At 50.4% G+C, this 21,502-nt stretch overlaps 1 protein-coding gene across 1 annotated transcript in view; it reads right to left on the reverse strand.

Annotated features, from left to right (window-relative positions):
- The window catches only part of NWD1 (NACHT and WD repeat domain containing 1), a 56,429-nt gene extending 47,607 nt beyond the window's left edge, over positions 1-8,822 (reverse strand). The window contains 4 exon segments of the mRNA XM_008703968.2: positions 2,078-2,375; positions 6,651-6,767; positions 8,743-8,777; positions 8,780-8,822. Of these exon segments, the coding sequence (XP_008702190.1) occupies positions 2,078-2,375; positions 6,651-6,767; positions 8,743-8,777; positions 8,780-8,822 (493 nt within the window).
- Positions 8,823-21,502: the final 12,680 nt, after the last annotated feature.

The following is a 21,502-nucleotide window of genomic DNA, read 5'->3' on the forward strand; positions in this document are numbered from 1 at the left end:
CTCAAGTGGGAATTCTTAATGGGCTAGGTTTGATCGAATGAGATCATGGCTGGGACGAGACCATGGGACAAGCTCCCCACAATGACTCTGTGAGCAATAACACATGTGGCTTCAGGTCACAGAGCAAGCAATACCAACACAGTAAGTGCTCAATAACGTTATTATTCACATAAACACTATATTCAAAATTGATATGTCATTTGTAGTCTTAACCAAAGTATTGGGTTAGCATCACTTGTGATGTCAGGGGGGCATCATGTACCCCTGATCTGATGGGAGAGAGAAGGAACTTCACCTCTGTGGTCTTCCTCCCGGAAACCTATAACCCCCGTCCGACCATGAGAAAACACCAGACAAGCCCAGATTGAGGGACATTCTGCAAAAGACATGGCCAGGGCTCCTCAAAGTCATGAAAAACAGGGAAAGGCTGAGACACTGTCACAGTCCAGGGGAACCTGAGACGTGACAACTAAACACAACGTGAGAACCTGAATGAGATCCTGGGACAGAAAAACATTGACGGGAAAGCCGATGAACTCTAAATAAAGTCTGGAGTCTGTACTGATGTTAATTTCTTACTTCTGGCAAATGCACTGTGGTCACCTAAGACGTTAACTTCTCTGTGTGAAAAACAAACAGAGACTCTGTACTTTTTGCAAATCTGAAATTATCCCCAAACAAAAAGTCAATTTTTAAAAATTGACATGTGGTTACTAGGATTAATATATATAATAGGTAATAATCAATATATTTCAGTACAATTAAAGTACTATTGACATAAATTACTACATTCAGTATCTTTAAACAAGCCAATATATTTAATATGTTCATACTATAAATCCATATATTTAGGGGCACCTGGGTGGCACAGTGGTTAAGCGTCTGCCTTCGGCTCAGGGCGTGATCCCGGCGTTCTGGGATGGAGCCCCACATCGGGCTCTTCCGCTATGAGCCTGCTTCTTCCTCTCCCACTCCCCCTGCTTGTGTTCCCTCTCTCGCTGGCTGTCTCTATCTCCGTCGAATGAATAAATAAAATATTTTTTAAAAAATCCATATATTTAATATGTGGATAAAATCAGATCATGTTTTTAATAATTTTAGTAAAAGAAATTCATATACTATAGTTTTGGTGATATAAATGGACATATCTGACATATTCCTGAACCCATGAACAATAATTATCTGTTTCTTGCTGGCAGTGAGCAGTGGGGGAAATGGCGTGGCGACATTGCCATTTTTTTTAAAAGAGTTATTTATTTATTTATTTGTTTGTTTATTTATTTTTATTTTAGAGAGCCAGAGAATGTGAGAGGAGGGGAGAGGCAGAGGGAGACGGAGAAAGGGAATCCCAAACAGGCCCCACGCTCAGTGCGGAGCCCAACGCGGAGCTTGATCTCAAGACCCCGTGATCATGACCCCAGCCGAAACCAAGAGTCGGACGCTTAACTGACTGAGCCATCCAGGCGCCCCGACAACACTGCATTTTTAGAAAAATCTTTCTAGTAGCCAGTGCGGAGGATGGAAGGGCCAGAAGTTGAGGCTAGAGGTGGAAGGTAAGGGGCCAGCTGGGAGCTGGGTGATGGACTCTGGTCGGATCCCTATTCCCCATCTTAGGTGAAGGAGACACCTTCCTGTGCCTCAGTTTCCACCTTGAGGCAGGTGCAGGGAGGTGGGAGGACTCAGTGTCCCCAGCAGAGCGTGGCTCCTGGGCTAACATAAGGTGACCCACTGTTCCCGTTTTTCCAGGACTATCTGGGTTTAGCCCTAAAAGTCCCAGACAAACCAGGATAGTGGTTATCTTAGAACCCTTCCTGCAGAGCCAGGAGTCTCCCTGGGAGAAGGGGAGAGGGACCTGGAGGAGGACAGGAAAGGAAGGTCCTAAGAGATAGAGAATTAACCAGGACGCGGCTGAACTCTTGGATCAGTACAGTAACCTCTTGCGGAACCAGGGACCCAGGAACTAGGCTGGTCTGGTAATTACAGAAGTGTAGGCTATGGCATTTGGACAGCACTTGACGCGTGTATTTGAATGTGGGGCATTTCCTGTGGACCCTGATGGGGTTCCCGGCAGCCTCACCTGACCAGTGGTAGCGGTGCCACTGTTCCTGGGTGATGAGGCCCAACCTCCAGGCCTCCTGGGCTCCGGAGCGCAGCACAGAAGTCAGCGTGACCTCGTCGGGCCCGTGGGCCTCCACGGTGCCTAGTGCCTGCAACAGGTAGGTGGGGGGCACGGCATTCTCGTCCCTCCGGAAGCGTCGAGCCACCAGCTCCAGGTCGTGTGGCCTGGAGGTCAGCTGGGCTCTCAGAGCCTCCCACTCCTTCTCCTCGATCAGCGTGGGGACTGCACAGGGGCCGTACTGGTCACCTAAGAGGGCCTGGCAGAGAGAGGGGCACGGTTCAAATCTCAGCTTGGGCGCTTAGCTCCGTGACCCTGGGTGAGATGCACTGAGCCCTCCCAACGTGGGCCCGGCTGTGGTGTCACGGTGGTGAGCACATTAAGAAGTGCAGGCTAGAGGTTCACTGGAGCACCTGCGTGTGAAGGTCCCTGAGAGCAAGGGACATCGGACAGGTACATCTGATCATGTACCAAGCATCAAGGAATCTTTTGCTGGGAAAACCCTCTGCGGAAGCTGAAATAACGGCCCCCAAAGACAGCCAACTCTAATCCCTGGCCCCTGTGAACACACCTTATACGGAAAAGTTGTGATGGTTATTTTTAGGTGTCTGTTTGACTGGGCTGAGGGATGCCCAGAGAGCTGGTCGAATATGATTTCTGAATGAGCCCGTGACGGCGTGTCTGGAGGGAAGCCGATGGCCCTCCCCAATGTAGGTGGGCATCACCCAATCCACCAGGGGCCCAAACACGACCCAAAAAACCAAAACCAAAACAAAACCAAAAAATGAGGAAAGATGAATTCCCTCTCTCTGCTTGAGCTGAGCCACCCTTCTCCTGCCCTTGGCCATTGTTGCTCCTGGTTCTTGGGCTTTGGGACTCAGATCGGGACTTGTATCTTCAGTCCCCTGCTTCTCAGGCCTCAAGTCTACCACTGAATGACATCGCCTGCTTTTCTGGTTTTCTAGCTTATCGATGGCAGATGGTGGAACTTCTCGGCCTCCATAACAGTGTGAGCCAATTCCTGTCATAAATCTCCTCGTATCTCTCTCTCTCTCTCTCTCCTCTTGGTTCTATTTCTCCGGAGAACCATGACTAGCACCAAGGTCTTTGCAGATGTGATTAAGTGAAGGATTTTGAGCTGGGGAGATGATCCTGGATTATCAGAGCCCCAAATGCAATCCCAAAAGTCCTCAGTAAGAGACAGGCAGAGGGAGAGAAAACTACAGCTTCTCATACAGAGGCACCAGCTTGTCCTGGAAATAGAGCTGTGTCAAGAGCTAAGGCTTCCATTGGCCCTGCCCAAATCTCATGCTATGATGTGGTCCCTAGGACAGGTGGGTCTCAAAGGTACAGGGCAGACCCTGTCTTTATTTAGATTTAAGGATCGAGCTGAAGAATAAGACACGAGAAAGTGTGCATTAGGCAGAGTTCCTTGAAAACAGAGGGGACAGCACGTGCAAAGGTCCTGTGGCAGGAAGTGGCTCCAAAGAGCCAGAGCAGGAAAGCCGGGGTGGGGGAGGTGCTTGAAACACCAATGAGGAGGGGGCAGTGGTGAAATAAAAGGCCACCCCCTGTGCTCACTTCGGCAGCACATATATTAAAATTGGTACGAAACAGAAGGCCATCCCCGTGGACAAGATTTTGCGGTGGGTGGGGGTGATGAGACCCTAAGACTTTGAGGCTTTTTTTTTTTTTTAAGACTTTGGTCTTAATGCCAAGAACCCTAGGAGGCTCTCTCCCTGCCCCAACAGAAGGGGCAAACTGGAATGCTAGAGAATTAGTAGAGGAGGTCTAGGACGCCAAGACTGAAGACTTGAGTTTCCTCATCATAAAATGGAAGCAGTCACCTGTCTTCTTTTCACTGGGTTGTACCAGAATCTTCCAGGGGTGTGCACGGAGGAAACCTGGATAAGTGGATCCTGTGATGACGGGAGGCTGAACAGGAGGCCACTCTCTGGGGGTCTTTCCCCCAGCGGTCAGCCTTGGAGCAGTGCGAGAAGTTGGAGAAGTCAGCAGACCACAAACCACAGATCTTAGGAGGGAGACAAGATGGAAAATGCTTCTGCCTGAGGGACCCAAGCAAGAACAGGAAGAGCTTGAGAGAAAAAGGTCAGGGCCACCAGGAGCAACTCTCTGGAGACGCTGGAGCTGCAGGTGGCCCAGGAGAGGCTCAGCCTCTAAAGGAAGTACCGTGGGGAGCCGTCCTCTGCTACTCACGCTGCCTAATGACTTATTTACCGGAGAGACACCTCTCCAAGGGCCGCCAGCACAGCTCTGATCTCCACAGGAAGAAGACCCCCCATTCGGAGCCACTGAAGGAGAAGGATGCCATGACTCTGGGGGACAGAGGGGAGATGCCTAGTTCAAGAGGAAAGCAGGAAGCGGGTAGAGGTCAGCCAGCCACCCAAGGAGCCCTTCTGGAAGGACAAGCAAGGTCCCCGGGCCGGTCGGGCCTGGGGGAAGCTCAGAGATCATCATCCCGTCCCCCATGCCACCTGGAAGCTGCGTTGCACTTTTCACTGCCTGCAATTTGGGTTGCAAAATCAAATTCCTCCTGGAGTTTCTTTTTTCCCCATCGCTCATTTTTCTTTAGAAAATTTCTTTTCTTTCCCCCCCCCCTTTTTTTTTTGAAACTCCTCAAAATGATCAATCATCAGGCTCACTTGGAAAACGAAATTGGAAGACTGGGGGGAAATGTATGAAGGAGATATACAAGCAGGAGGGTAGAGCCCTCCAAACACTAGGATCCATTTTCAAGCAATAATTGGAGCAGGGAGGTTCAAAGGGCACAGACTTCCAGTTACAAGAGAAACAAGTCCTAGGGATATAATGCACAACAGGAGGACCATAGCCGATGCTGCTGCACGTGTTTTCGAAATTTGCTAAAGGGTAGATCCCGAGAGTTTTCATCACAAGGAGAAAACCCACCTCTTTCTTGCCCTTTTTTTGCTATCTATAGGAAATGATGGATATTAATTAAATTTGTTTTGGTCATGGTTTCATAATACAAGTAAGTCAAGTCATTAACGCTGCATGTCTGAAACTTACACACCACTGGATGGCAAAAACAATGCAATCAAACTCGGAGAAAGAAAACAAAACAAAAAAAAGCAGCGCCAACAGAGAGAGAAAAGCACAGAGTGAAAGACTGAACATGGAAGCCTGACTCTATCGATCGCACTTCATACATAATAAAGAAAGCTTCTCACACATGTTGGCCAGGTCGGAGTTTCTTTTGGGGGGGTCTCATCTCTACGGCACCCCTAGAGGCTTCGGGGGAGGGAGAAGTGTGCTCATCTGTGGCATCCAATGTGGTGGCCGGTTACCACATGGACTATGAAGCCGTTGCCATGTGGCTGGTGCGACTGAGGGACTGAAATTTGAATCCTACTCGATTTTCATATATTTACCTTTAAATTTGCCTTGTGGGCGTTGTGGCTACTGCGCTAGATAATGCGATTCTGAAGCCAAGCGGCCCTCAAATATTTCTCTTTATTTCCCTAGAAAACAGCTTTATAATGGGGACCACCCTCTCCTACACTCTCCTCTATCTCCAGGAGAGGTTCCGGGGAGTTTTCTTTTTATTCGGAACTGCTCGAAGCTTCTTGGTGACCAACGTGTCTTGGGCAAAGATTCTTCCTTGACTTTTTCCCTGTTTACGTTTTAGGACAGAGGTCAGCAGACTTTTTCTGGGAAGGGTCAGATAGCGAATCTTTTCAGCTTTGCAGACCAGGAGGCTTCTGCCCCAACTATTCGGTTCCATATGTAAATGAAGGAGTGTGGTTGAGTGCCAACAAAGCTTTATTGACAAAAACAGGCAATGGGCCGGGTTTGCCCCGGAGGCTATAGTTTGCTGACCCCTGCTGGAGGATTTATGAGCTCAAATGTCATAGTTCTTGGATGTACCTGGAACCTGGTCGTGTAAGAAATCAGGACTGTGGAATAGCATTTGCAGATCCGAGCCCAAACCACTAAATGTGACCTGGGAGTTATTTTGGGGACAGAGAGGGTGCTGTTGGGGTGGGAGGAAAGAATACCCTGGAACACGGAAAAACTGGTCGCACCCAGCATCAGAGGAAGTTTGCCCTGAGGCAGGCTCTAGACTGAGCCACAGAGGCTGTTCCTGACACCATGAGGCACACAGGAGAAAAGAATTCCCAACATCCTGTGGGTTTCCATCCTCTCTATGCTTTTCCAGGATCCCCAAATTCCACACACATGAGGTAGATGAGGTGGGAAAGCTGGGGGTAGGTCCAGAGCAAATTCTAAGATTGCCGGGGGCTTTTACCCTCTGCTTTCGAGCTCACCTGCTGCTTCCACTTGGCTGCTAATGTCTGGATCCCAGCTAGCTCCGTAGAAAATGAGTACTGTGATCGATTAGCAATGTCTGCCACGAGCAGGCTTTGGAGATTAGGTACTAGAGCAGAAATGCCACCCACATCCCTCCACGGATGGGTTTGGCTAGTGGGTAGGAGCTGTATATTGCGGCTGGAATGAGAAGTAAGCACCAACCCATCCCTCCCAAGAGACTCACAACAAAAGCGGGGCCTATGGATGTTTTCCGACACCGGTCGAGCTCCTCCAAGCAGAGTTCTGTGGTCATGTGGTCAGTGGCCTCGGTATTCCGAATACCCCACCTCAGATCAACAACCTGGAGATTATAAGCGTGGGTGGGTCAGGGAGGCGGCAGAATGGGTGATATTTTTCAATTCTCTTTGACAAAGGCATGAAGTTTCTTTCAGTGATTTTTGACAGTCTCTCCTCTAAAGGGGGGGTGTGTGTCCAAATTGAAAGAACTTGAATGAAGCCCATAACCAGGATCATCATGAGATAAACATCAGACAGACCCAGATGGGGGGCATCCAGGAGGACGGCCAGTCAGCCCTCTCCAGGACGGCCAAGGTCTTGAGCAACAAGGAAAGACTGCCTCAGACCAGAGGGAACCCTACTGGGTTCCCTGGACAGGGTCCTCGGCCAGAGAGAGGACCCAAACGGAAGAACGGGTGACATCTGAATGAGGCTGGCTCATAGCATTGTGATAATGTCCATTTCTTAATTATGACAAGTGTGCCCCTATGATGTAAGATGTTCACAGTAGGGGGAAAACTGGGTGCAGAGCACATGGGAACTCTGGACCGTAGGCCACCTTCACACAAATTTCAATCCGAAATAAAAAGTTAACTTAAAAACAACATATCAGGGGCACCTGGGTGGCATAGTCATTAAGCGTCTGCCTTTGGCTCAGGGCGTGATCCCAGCGTTCTGGGATCGAGCCCCACATTAGGCTCCTCCGCTGGGAGCCTGCTTCTTCCTCTCCCACTCCCCCTGCTTGTGTTCCCTCTCTCACTGGCTGTCTCTGTCAAATAAATAAATAAAATCTTAAAAAAAAAAAACATATAAAAAAAAATGTGTTTAAAGAACTTGGCCATATTCAAACTCTTCCTTTCTAAGTGAAGGCATGTCCACACTTGTTCCCAGAGCTTTCTTTGCAAAGGAGGGTGTTTAGTTTGGCCAAAATCAGACTTGGCAGAGTCTCCTTGGCAACCGCATGCTTGCGGTCCACTTTCGCCTGCTTGCCTGAGGGGGGGGGGCGGGCAGAATGGCTCAATTCAGGTAGCAAAACTGACTGGCAGAAAGTTGGGATAAAGGGGGGTGGGCCGGGACTCAGAACGTTCCCTCCTTCCCTAAATTCTTTTACCTAGAGGGAAAGACGCAGAAATTCCTAACGAACTGAAACATGGGGATAAAAGCACCCAACTACTCAATGTGGCTGAATGGAGAGGGAGAGAGGGTCAGCCCCCGGGCTCGGGCAAGAGCCTTGGGCTCTGTGGCCACCGCCTCCCATCTGCGCATTGAGGGTGTTTTCAGTGCTTGTCATGGCACCTGTGTGGACCTGAAAGGCACAAGCATCAGTTCTCAGCATGTACGTTTCCCTTGTTAGCGCCTCTGCCATTGAGCTGCGTCTCATGATCGATGGCAGGTGGAGTGGAATCCCCTAGCACGGCTCCTTTCTTAGTAATACAGAAACTCCGGTGCGTCTTATAATCAAGGGGGCCTCTGACGGCGTGGATCGCTGTCATACAGGTCAAGGAGTCAGGGTCAACTGAGGCCAACGCTCCAAAAATGCTTTGTTGATTTCCGCAAGAAAACGTGCAGGGGGCAACGTCCCACCTCCGGATTGGTGCAAGAGCCAGAGGGGCCTCTGTTTGGGGACTGCAGTCCACTGTGCCCCGCAGGTGCACCATCGGTGCTCCCGAAACAGGCACCTCCCGCTTCCTCGTACACCCCAAACACCCCACAGTCCTCTTAGACTCCCCCTGAAGCTGCCCCACTGCGGGGAGGGCCAGGAGCGCAGGACAAACCAACAAGGAAAAGCAGTTCAGTGGCATGCCCAAGGAGCAGGGTCGCAAGGTGGCCACTCCTGGCCCTCCCACACCTCCTGGGCTCCCTACAGTGCCCATGGCCATAATCCCCCCTCCTCCCTTTTTAGAGGACTTTCGTCTCCACCGTGCATCACCAATGTGGAGCCTCTCGGAGCAAAAGGTCCCATATGACAGCATGGGTGGCACGCCCTTGGTCCCTCATTTCGGGAGGGGGGGACACCAAGGCAGGGAGGAAGCTATTACCTCGAACATGAGCCCGTGCTTTTGGCAGAAGGTTTGCACTTCGGGGAAGGCCGTGCTCTGCAAAGCTTCTCGTTCTGCATCCATATCTGCAAGGAACAGCAGAGAGCACCTTAGCTGGAAGATTCCAGAACCCTTTCTTGCCCCCAAGGCTCTGCTTTTCGCCTCATTTGTCCCCACTAAGGCTAGCACCCTGCTGGGCAAATGAAAAGGTACAAAAGACTCGAGGTAAACCAGGGAGGGACTCTCCCACATCCCAGGAAGCCCCTCAGTCCCAGCTAACCAGGATCGTTGGTCAGCCTCGCTGAGGGTTGCCAGATAAAGTACGGAATGCCCAGCTGCATTCGCACTTCAGATAAGCAACGAAAAACTTGATAGCATAAGTATATTCTGTTCTATGCACAATTTGGACACACATCTGATAAGCCCAGTTGAATCTGCATTTCAGATAAACAACAACTCATCTGTTAGCGTATGTCCCATGCCATGCACTATTTGGGAAATGCTTATACTAAAGGATTATTCATTGTTTATCTGAAATGCAAATTTAACTGGTGTCCTGGTTTTTGCTGTTTGTTTTTGTTTTTTTGCTTTTGCTAAATCTGGCAGCCCTACCCGGGGTAAACCTGGATTCTAAGACCTTCTGCACTACTGACTTCACCTTGTGGCCCAGTGCCAAGTGTCAGGCTATGCTCAGTTTTCCCCTCTGTAAAATGGGGGTGATGCTTCTACTTTGCAGGGCTGCAAGTTCCCCGAAGTCAACGCCTCTGCTTGTCTTGGTCATGGCTAAATTCTTAGCACTCAACGCAAGGGCTCAGTGGTAGTGGTAGTTGAGCTGCTGAATCGTACAAGTAAAAGCACCTAGCATGAGATAGACATGGAGGACATGTTCGCATTCTCCCCCTGCTCAGGGGGAGGTCATCGGAGGGCTCAGGGAAGGACTCCCAAAGCTGTTGGCACAAAGAAGCCTCCCAGGCCCTGGGACGGGAGCTGACCTGGGTTCCACTCTTGGCTGTGCCTCCTACCCTGCCCTTCCCATGCCTGTCTAATGCATTTCACCCGTTATTCACATCTGTCCATAAAGTATTTATTAGAAAGTTGCTTTGTGCTCAGAACCTTGCTTAACCATCGGGGGCACGGTAGCAAACGAGACATCATGGGGATGACGCCATGTGCTGGAGCCGGCCCTTACTGGCTTGGAAGAGCCGAGTGCTAGATCTGGAGGAATTTTGTGAGCCAGTTTTTCGCGTAGCCACTATGAGCAACGAAGTCATCGGAACTTAACAATGGAAAGGGCAGATTTGGCAAATACGCAACACTCATCACTTCCTGATTATTTTATGGCACTTGACTGTGAGCGCTGTTCTGGAGTTTGGTCCTGGCTGCTGATGTGTGTCAGGGCAATATTAGAGAAGGCTGAATTACCGCACATCTCTGCCTGCCTCTGTGTTTGGAAAAGTCCCATCGGCAGCTCGAAATGGACCCTGGCGGAAGGATTTACACCACGGAAATTGGCAGACAGTACAAATCGGGTGTTTTGGTGTTGTTTTGTTTTGTTTAGATTTGGGGGGGAATAGGCTAGTAAACATCTGCCAGCACACTACTGTATGTAGTCTTTGCCCCCACAGGGCTAGCAGCCTGCTCGGAGGAGCCAGACACGAACCACCCACATCCCTGACTACCAGTTATGCCGCCCGGGGCTTCAAGGGTCCCACGACCTGCTGGAGCCCAGGGTGACTACAACACGGGGGTGAGGGGAGAACCCTATGAGATTAAGATGGGAGATAAGGAGGGTCAGGTCATGCAAAGCCCGGTGTCTGAGGGGAGGGAGGGAAGGGCGCTCACACTTTTTACGCCTGGCGTGCAGTACATTCATCATAGATGTTCGTTGCCATATGATTTGCTACTCACAGCAACTCTAAAGTCAGGCTCTCAGCTAGGCGTATTGAGGAGGAAACAGGGTCTGGGAGGCTCCCCCTCACCAGTTCCCACATGGGTCACTGGCCAGGCTGCATTCTTATCCAGGTCTCCTAGGGTACCCTATGAGCCATGCCCTGGCCACCTTGCCCTTCCCAGGAGTAGCTGCTTGCCTGTCACCCCCCAGCCCTGCCCTGCCCCTTACCCGAGACCGTGGAGCTGATGAAGATGGCCACACTGCTGGACAGAGGCGCTGGGAGGGGGCCTGCCTGACCCTGGAGAAGCCGCCGGCGGGTACCCGGGCTGAGGGGTCCCACGCTCATGCTGCCTGTCCACCTGGATGACGTTTCCCCAGGATAGGGCCTGGGATTCAGAGACTTCAGGCTAGAGGCCAGGTGGCCCTCCTGGGAGGGCAGCCAGGCAAAGCCTTCTGGAGTGGGGCGTCCATGTCACCCCCTCCGTGCCCTGGAGTCCCCGCCACCTCCAGCGCTCCTGGGGAGCTGCAGCAGCTGCTCCTCACTGCTCTGCTCGGTCTGCAAGCACCAACGGGGGGACGTTGGGCAGCGGCCTCCCAGCCAAGGTCCCTGGATGTTGGGTCCTCCAGGCACTGGAGGCTTTTGCCCCTCAACCAGCCAGCTCTTTACCCCAAGAGCTCAGCAGTCGCCACGGCAACTACGGTTTCCTGGAGCCCTGCGTTGGGGCCTGGGGACCAGCCAGCCTCTGGAACACCTAGGTCCCCTGGGGATCCATGAAAGTCGAGCCTGGGCCCAGGTGTGCGGAGGGAAGCTGTCAGATGCTGGGCGTCGTGCCAGCCTTGGCGGGGTGGGCCAGAAGGACAGACACCTAGTGGAACCCCCACCTCATGCTGCACGCACTGTCCCTTCCAAAGGTGGTCCAGGCACTGGGTGTACAGTTCGAACCAACAGTGCTCAACAGGGGAATATTCTGCTCCCCAGGGACCCTTGCCACGTCTGGAGACAATTTGGGTGTCACAACGTGGGGGAGGGAGAGCTGCTGGCATCTCGTGGGTAGAGCCGAGGGAAGCTGCTCGGCCCCCTACAAGGCACAAGACAGCCCCACCCGAGAGAATTATCCGTCCCCGAATGTCCACAGTGCCGAGAAACTGAGAAACCAGCTCTCAATCAACTCCAGCCAGATCTCCTTGCTGGCGGGAGGCATGGAGCCTGAGGCCAGCTCTCTCGGATGAGAAGGGAGATTAGCAAGTCTCCAGGGGCAGTTCGGGACCTACCCATATCAAACTGAGATGTGCTCTTTGAAATAATCCCAAAACGCTACTTGTGATAACATGAAGAGACCTGGAGGGCATGATGCTAGGTGAAATAAGGCGGACCTAGAAAGACAAATACTGTAAGATCTCACTTCTACGTGGAATTGAAAAAAGCCAAACTCATAGAAACAGAAAGTAGAGTGATGGTTACAGGGGAAAGGGGGTGGGCAGATGGGGAGACGTCAGTCAAAGTTTACAAAATTCCAGTTAAAGGACGAATAGGACCGACCTAGGGATCCAAAGCACAGGATGGGATCACAGCTAACAACACTGTATTATACGCTCGAAAGCTGCTAACTGCATAGATCTTAAAGGTTCTCACCATGAAAGAGAGACAGCAATGAGGCGCGTGGTGGAGGTGTTAGCTAACGCCACTGCGGTAATCACCGTGCAAGATACAAGAGAGAAGTGCATCGAATCAGCATGTTGGATACCTTAAACTCACACATACACCGATTATCCACCAATAAAGCCGGGGGAGAAAAATGAACCAAAAACATGGCCTCCATGACCAGGGAAAGACCTTCTCATTATTTGACCTTACTGAAAATGCCCTGGTGATCTGCCCACTCACCTCTCCATGGTCACAAACTGCAGACAGAAGGAACGCGTACCTGAGCGTCCGTGGGCCTGGGTGGGATGCTGGCTCGCCCATGGCTGTCCTGGAGGAGTTGAGCAAGTGGCCTCCCCTGGGACATCAGCCACATCATCCGCGAGATGGGAGTGAGAACCGCTCGAGGATGGGCTAGGATCAGGAGAGAAAGGCGCTCTGCTTGGGATCAGCACGTAAGGAAGCAGGATAAGCCTGAAAACCAGAAGGAATGCCAGACACGCCCAGGATGACACCCCGGTGAGCGAGGCATTTGGGAGCTGGGATGTCAGGTCCCCGCTTTACATACAGGCACTTGAGAAATGGTGGTAACAGTTCAACCAAACAGCCCGAGCTTTTTATACCTTTTCCTTCTCTGCCTCAACTTCCCTTCCCTGCCTCTCCCACCCAGGAAAAGAGTCCGCCTTTCAGGGGTCCCCAAGACCCCCCTCAGATTCGAGGATTCGTTGGAAGGACTCAGAGAATTTGGGAAAGCAGTTCTCGTGGTGATGGTTGATGACAGTGAAAGTACGCAGATGGAGGGCAGCCAAGGAAAGAGGCGTGCAGGGCTGTGTCTGGGACACACCAGGCTTGGGCTTCTAGTCGCCTCCCAGCAGAGCTGCGCGAGCAGCGCTGGATTTTCACAGCAACAGTGTGTGACAACACGCTTGGAGGACTGCCAACCAGGGAAGCTCACCGGGGCCTTGGTGTCCAGGTTTTTCCTGGGCATTGGTCACACAGACATGGCTGACTTCAGAGTCCAGTGCCCCCTCCCCCCGGAACCCCTCCAAAGAGGCTACCACGTGACCCAGGGTCCCCATCAGAAATCACATCATTAGCATAGACTTCCGATGTGTTCCAAGGCCCCCAGGTAAACAAACACACTCCTATCAGGCAAGACATTCCAAGAGTTTAGGGGCACGTCCTACGAGCCAGTCAAGGGCCACACCGTTCATGTGCAGACTGTGGACAACCCAGGCCTGCTAAGGGAACCTTTCCTGCACAGACCTAAAAAATATTGTACCATAATCGACTGTCACCATTTTACAGAAGAAGAAAACTGAGGATCAGAGTGAGAACTTTTTCAGTAGCCTGGAAGGGTAGGGTCAGGGAGTGAGTGCTGGTCTGGCCCCTTCTTCTCCAGGGACCCTCTCAGAGCCAGGCTGACCATCCACCCACCTTCCCACGATCCACCTAGACTCTCTGATTTAGCTGCACCCTGTTGACCTCACCTAAGCCCCAACTCTTGACTCCATGGTCGGTCTAGGCCATTTCCTATCACCTCCTCACCAATCTCTTGACCTTGAATTTGCCTCCCACCAAATCTCTGTTTCTTCCTCCATTTATCTCAGTTCCCAGTAGGCCCCTTCAACTTTACCCCCCACTCGAGTACACGGCCACATTCCCTTGTTCACAACCTCCTGACTTCACAAGAGGATCGGAAGGTTTTGGCCTTGACGCTCACCCTAGGCTTTCTTTCTATCCCTGTAGCCCAGACTTTTCCAATATCTGCATTCCTGGCATCTGGGGCCAGATCGTTCTTTGCAGTGGGGGCAACCTGTGCACTGTAGGACTGTTGTGGACATCAGTAGCAGGGGTCCCTACCCCTTGCCAAAGCTGTGACAATCAAAAATATCTCCCGACATTGCCAGCGTCTGCTAGGGGACACAGTCATGCTGGGTTGAGAACCCCCAACCGGCTTCTTACAGCCTCAGGGCCTTATGCCGACCTGAACTCCGGATTCTGAATGCTTTCATGTCATCCACACCTCGGCTGGAATACAGCTTCCTAAGAGGCTCTCCAGGCCATCCCATTGCTCGAGGACCACCCTCCCCAAGTCACTCCCAATGCCATCACCCTATTTTACTTCTCTGCATGGTACTCACCACCAGCTGATATGTTTCTTCTTGCTTCTCTACTGCTTGTCTTTCCACAAGAGCCTGAGTTCCATGAGTGCAAGGACTTTGTCCACCAAGGTCAGCATGCCTGGCACATAGTAGGTGCTCACTAAATAATCATCCCATCAACGGCCTCATCCAGAACTGTCCATCTTCCTTGACTCCTATTTGTCACCACAGGCAACTGAGCAAGATTGGATTTCCCCAGGAAGGACAGAGGCCCCTTGCAGGGCCCACCTTCTGGTGTTTCTTGGGGGCTCTGGCCTCCCTCTCACTCCTGGCCGTGGTGGAAGGGCCAACTTCAAATCCTCTGGGGAAGTAGGCTGGAGAAGAAAGTTTTCTGGGCACAACAGTGCCCGGAAGCCTGGCCCCCGGCAAGCCTAGAAACTTTTGTCTTAGGTACTTCCCAGGTCTCTCCCTGCCAATTCACCCAGCAACCGGGATAATGAAAGAAATTGTGTGGCTCTCAGGCCCTGGCTTAGCTGGGCACTTAGCCAGACTTGACGGTTAACCGTTGTGTGCCGGGCTAACACACTCATCATAGAAGAGGCCATTTGTTAGGGGTCCATGAGGTCCCAGCTGGTTGGCACCCCGCATGGGCAGTGTGCCTGAGAAGCAGACATTATGATCCTGTTCCACTGATGAAAAAAAATGAGGTCCAGATAGATGAGGCCCCTCGCACGGGCCACTTGACCTCTCTGGGCTTAAGGTTTTCTTCATGATCTCCAGAGTTGGCGAGACAAAACGAAATCCACTTACACGGTGAGCCTAACGCCATGTCTGTGGCATGCAAAGGGCCCATGAAATGTTGGCCATGATTAATTAACAATCATTTCCAGGCTCACCCAACAAGTGCCAGAGTCAGGAAGCAGAGCGTCCAATGTCAATGTCCCCGCAAGCGTTAAACGAAATCTAAGTTTCTAGAACAGGGTTTCTCAATCCCAGCCCTGCTAATATTTGGGGTGGGGTGTGCACATTGGAGGAGGTCATCAAGAACACGTGACTGCAGATTTGACCCGCCAGCTGGACCAAGGCAGTGAGAGGCTCCCCCTCCCCTTACACCACCCCCCACCCGCCCGTCCTTGGAGTGCTGGCTCCACTGGCCTTCCCCACACTAGATGCTCCCCAAGGACACAGCCTTGAGGTAGTGATGTGGTGTTAAGACCATCTGGATGGCGTACGAGACTGAACTCAGTTGAGGCCTCTATATAAATGTTAAGATTCTGGCTGGTAGGTCTACTTGTCTGTGGCCACTCAAGACAAGCCTGGGAAGGAAGTTCCCTCACTTATCAAGCCTGCCACCTACCCATCTGAAATGGCCTGGTCTTGCCCTGCCCTCCCAGGGTGGGGGCTGGTTTCAGATTACATACGGGAAACTCCCACGAGGAGGGAGCAAACTACTGTGCAGGCATGAGCTCTAGGATGCTGAGTAGCTTCCCCGGGCTCCACCAACTAGATGCAAGTAGCACCACCTCTCCCGATCACAGCAACCAAAAGTGTCTCTCCTGACATTGCCAAGTGTCCCCCGGGGAGCAGAATCCCCACCTCCACCCCCTGGTTGAGACCCACGGCTCGATGGTGTTACTAGATTCCTGTGACCATCATCATGTCATTACATGATGAGGAACTCTTAGCTTCAGGTGCTAAGATAACATACAGTCTCGAATTCTCCCTGTGACCTGGAGGCTTCATTCGGCTACCCTGGTTTACCAATGATGGAAATAAGCTTCCGAGGGGCACCCGGCTGGCTCGGTCGGTAGAACATGTGATGCTTGATCTCGGGGTTGTGAACTCAAGCCCCACGTTGGGTGCAGAGATGACTGAAAAATAAAAAAAAGAAAGAAAGAAAAGCTTCAGAGAACTTCCGTGATTTGCCCAAGCTCCCTTGGCAAGGGAGTGACAGCACTGAGCCTCAAAACCCAACATTTGTCAGCTACATAGGCATCTGTAGGGATTAGAGAATTCTTGGCGAAGTTTTTAAAGTGTGATGATGGTATCGTGGTAACGTTTTTTTTAAAAGAGTGTCTTTATCTTTTAGAGATGCATAATAAAATATTTATAGAATAATAAGGTTTCTAGAATGACTGGGATTTGCTTTGGAATAATAATCCCAGACGGCAAGGTTCATTATACAATTCTGCCCACTAAAGTGTTTCAAATTCTCTTCAGTGGAAGTGTAATATATTCTTCCAACCCTGCTCTTAGGGAATAGTTACAAAGATCATTACGTGTTGGGAAGGGGCTGAGCCCTAGGCGAGGGGATTTCCACACCTCTGCCTAACTATCATTCCCATTTTACAGGAGAGGAACCCTGAGCCAGGGAGGTGTTAATAACCAAATGAAACCCTTAGTTTGGAAGGAGGTGCCTGGGCTGAGGATGAGCGGGGAAGCAGCGCCCCCTGCAGGTCAGCGCAGGAGCTCCCGCGTGAACGGGCAGAAACCGCTAGAGTGCAGGACAGAGTGGGAGGGGGAAGCAGGAGAGGGGCTGGCCGGCCTGGTGTGCCACATTTTGGAGGGAGGGCACACACAAAAACCCTGCAACAAAAATAAATAATAATTTTTTTCATTTTTATGGTGATACAAGTGTAATGTTTTAAGACAATATTTAGAAAAATTAAAATCAATGCAGAGAAATCCACAATGAATGAACTACCACCATTTTACATGCAATGAGGCAAGTGAGGTAAGTATACACATGCTGGGGTGGATCTCGTTTTCATTAAAATCTTGATGTTTTGTTCAGGCACGGGTTTTTTTGTGCGGATTTTGGTTTTTAGAAAATATTACTTTAAAATATTATTTACCTGTAAATCAAAACCACAATGAGATAGCATCTCACACCTACTAGGATGCCAATAATCAAAAAAGTAGAAAATAAGTATTGGCAAGGATGTGGAGGAATTAGAACCCTTGTGCACCGCTGGTGGGAACGTAAAGTGATGTGCCCGCTTTGGAAAACAGCTTGGCGCCTCCTTGGAAAGTGAAACGTAGAATTACCGTATGATGGGGCTACTCCATTCCTAGGTACACACCCCCAGAGAACTGGAAACAGGTGTTCAAACAAACCTGTACAAGGATGTTCAGAGCAGCACTAATCAAAATAGCCAGACGTGGAAACAACCCAAATGTCCATTGACTGGTAAACGGATAAACAAAATATGATCAATCCGTACAATGAAATGTTACCCAGCCTTAGAAAGTCAGGAAGCGCTGACATACGCTACAATGTGGAAAGAACCTAGAAGACATTGCGCTGAGTGAGAGAAGCCAGTCACAAAGGGCCACAGAGTGTACGATTGCATTGATAGAAAACGTCTGGAAGGCAAATCTGTGGAGACAGGAAGCAGACTGGAGGTTTCCAGGGGCTGGGGGAGGGGGGAGGGGGAGTGACCTGTCCCGGGACAGGGTTTCCTCTGGGGCCATGGAAATGTTCTGGAACTAGACAGAGGTGACAGTTGTGAATGTACAAAATGCCACCCAATTATGCACTTTAAACTTACTTCTTTTAAGATTTTATTGTTAAGTAATCTCTACACCCAATGTGGGGCTTGAACACCCCAAGATCAAGAGTCGCACGCTTTACCCACTGAGCCAGCCAGGCACGCCTAAGATTATTTATTTTATGTTATATGAATTTTACCTCAATTTAAAAAATGGATTTATTTATTTTGTATTTTGTATTTTTTAAAAATGGATTCAAATAGGAAGCAAATACTTATCTGGTCGTCACTGGTGTTTTGGGTACCCCCGCAAGTATTTTGCCCCAGGCGAGTGCCTCTCCCCAGTCCTGGCCCAGCTCACAACTCCTTCTAGGTGTGGCCACTGTCATCATTCCTAGGTTACAGATGGGGAAACTGAGACCCCTGGTCACACAGCTAGTAACTGTGTGTAGTAACTGCATAGTAACTGGAGTGGTGTATGAAACCAGATCCTGTATCATCCGTACTTTGAATTACAGAAGGGTCCAGAATGACTGCCCAGTGGAAACCGGCCATTGGCCTCATTTTTGCCCACTGGTTCCATCAGTTTTTTGGGGTTACAAACCACACTTCAACATCCTTGATAAAAGCTCTGGACCCTCTCCTAGAACAAGACATGTACGCACAATTTTGCTTACAGTCCCAAGAAGTCTGTGGAACCTCTAATTCCTCCTGTCCTTGACTGGAACTGGGCCAATGAGATCTTGGTTAAGAAGCTCAAAGTCAGACAAATACTCTGAGATTCAACCACTTAAGAAGAACCAAACGCATAATTTGTTACTAAAGAGACACTCACCTGCAGGTAGAAGAGACATATGCCGAGAACAGCTGTCACTTCCTGAGTGTTTACACGTGCGGAATAGACTGGTCATAGTGGCTGCCTCTGGGATGGGGGGTTGTCGGTGAGAGGAGAGAAGTCTCTCTCTCTCTCTTTTTCTCTTTATGCATTTCTCTTAGTTTGCATGTTTGACAACCAGACTGTATTCTTTTTATACTTAAAAAAAATCTGAGTGGCACTGGAGTGGCTCAGTTGGTTGAGCGCCTGCCTTCCGCTCAGGTCGTGATCCTAGGGTCCTGCGATCGAGCCCCGCAGCAGACTCCCTGCTCAGCGGGGAGCCCGCTTCTCCCTCTCCCGCTGCTCCCCCTACTTGTGCTCTCTCTCTGTCAAATACATAAATAAAATCTTTTTAAAAATCTGAAAGATGCACAAATAAAAGTCGTTGCTTTTACAGGGCTTGGAAAACAGTGCATGCCTTCAGGAAACAGTCTAGGATGTTCAGTGGGGACATTTATGTGACAGTCCAATAGCACGTGCCCGTCTGCGGGTCCAGACAGAACCGGCCTCCTCACTCACTTACCTACTTGGAACTTGGTTCCAGGTCCATGGTTCAGGGAGAGGTTCCTCTTGGCATTTTGTCTAATGGGTGTATCCGTTTGCTGAAACTACCATAACAAAGTACCACACCCTGGGGGGCTTCAACAACAGAAATGGATCGTCTCACAGATCTGGAGACCAGAAGTCTGATAGCAAGGTGGCGGGAGTGTTGCTTCTCTCTGAGGGTTGTGAGGGAGGATCTGTTCCAGGCCTCTCTCCTGGGCTTGCAGCTGGCTGTCTTCTCCCTGTGTCTCCGTGTCGTCGGCCCCTATGCAAGTCTGGATGTCCTAATTCCCTTTTCTTACAGGGACAACCATCACATTGGGTTAGAGCCAACACTAATGACATCTTGAACTTGATCACCTCTTTAAAGGCCCTCTCTCCAAATAAGGTCACATTCTGCAGTACCGAGGGTTAGGACTCCATCCTGTGAACTTTGGGGGACCCAATTCAACCCACAACAGTGGGTTTTGCTCACATATGGTTGTTAAAGTGTGAAGTTGGATATGGGCCCCAATGGCTCCACGTTGGGATATATTTATGGCCACCATATCAGTGAACAAAACCTTCACTACTGGGGTGCCTGGGTGGCGCAGTCGTTAAGTGTCTGCCTTCAGCTCAGGGCGTGATCCCGGCGTTATGGGATCGAGCCCCACATCGGGCTCCTCCGCTGGGAGCCTGCTTCTTCCTCTCCCACTCCCCCTGCTTGTGTTCCTTCTCTCGCTGGCTGTCTCTCTCTGTCAAATTAATAAATAAAATCTTTAAAAAAAAAACAAAAAAACCCCTTCACTACTGCCCACCACATCCCACCTGGACCTAGAATTCCCAGTGAAAGGGACATGCCATCTTCAGGGAAACCCAGAGATCCTTCCAAGAGATAACCGCTATGAACAGTCCTTGTATTATACACACATAAACACATGTAGGGAAAAAGTTTTTTCTGTTTTGACCAAACTGAAATCATACCATACGCTCCCTTTGGCACCTTGCTTTTGTCACATAATAGTGTAACACGGACGCCTTTTCATGGCGGTCTCCTGGAGATCTAGTTCAGTCATTTTAATGGCTGGATACCATTCTATTGAGTGGATGGGCTGTAATTTATTGATCCAGTCTCTCCTGTCTGAGCCCTGAGGCCTAAGAATCAGGGGCCTGAAGGTGTAAGTCCAGATCTGAGTCCGAAAGCTCGAGAACCAGGAGCGTTGCTGCCCAAGGGCAGGAGATGTATGTCTCAGCTCCAGCAGAGAGAGAGAATTTGTCTTTCCTCTTTTTTGTTCTATCAGAGCCCTTGATGGATTGGAGGATGCCCACCGGCACTGGGGATGGCCATCTGTTTCACTCAGTTCATCAATTCAGATGCTAATCTCTTAGCATTAGATACCATCCCAGACAGAGCTGGAAATCATATTTGAGAAGCTGACTGGGCATCCCTTAGCCCAGTCAAGTTGACACCTAAAATTAACCATCACAGTGATGGCATTTGGAAATAGGGCTTTTGGGAGGTGATTAGGTTTAAATTATTGGGTCAAGAGGATGGGCCCACCCTGTTAAGCTCTGAGTCCTCATACGAAGAGGAGGACAGAGCGGAGAAGCCATGTGAGGACGCAGCAAGAAGGCGGCTGTCTACAAGCCAAGAATCAGGCCCTGACAAGACACCAAATCTGCCAGCACCTTGATCTTGGACTTCCAGCTTCCATGCTGCGAGAATAAATGTCTGTTGTTTAAGCTGCCCAGCCTCTGGTATTTTGTTGTAGTGGCCCGAGCAGACCGAGACACGGAGCTTGCTGCATACCAGGTCTCTCATGGTGGAGCCCAGACCGGGCCTGGGGGATTGGATTCCTGGGGCTGTTGTAACACAGTTCCACGAAAGAGGCGGCTTAAAACAACAGAGGTGGCTTCTCTCCCAGTTCTGGAGGCCAGAAGTTGCAGTCAAGTTGTCAGCAGGGCCGCACTCCCCCAGAAGGTTCTAGACGAGGCTCCTTCCAGGCCTCTTCCAGGTTTTGGTGCTGGCTGTCCTCGGCGTTCCTTAGCTCTCTTGTCACACGGTCTCCTCCTCATATCTCAGTGCAACTTTTTCTCTTCCTGTAAAGTCACCAGTCATATTGGGTTAGGGCCCAAACTGGTGTTCTCACCTTAACTCGATGACACCTGCCAATAACCTATCTCTAAATAATGTCGCATTCGTAAGTGCTGGAGATTGGGGCTTCAACATCCCTT

This window comes from Ursus maritimus, unplaced genomic scaffold, assembly GCF_017311325.1.
Source record: "Ursus maritimus isolate PB19 unplaced genomic scaffold, ASM1731132v1 scaffold_14, whole genome shotgun sequence".
NCBI lineage: Eukaryota > Metazoa > Chordata > Mammalia > Carnivora > Ursidae > Ursus > Ursus maritimus.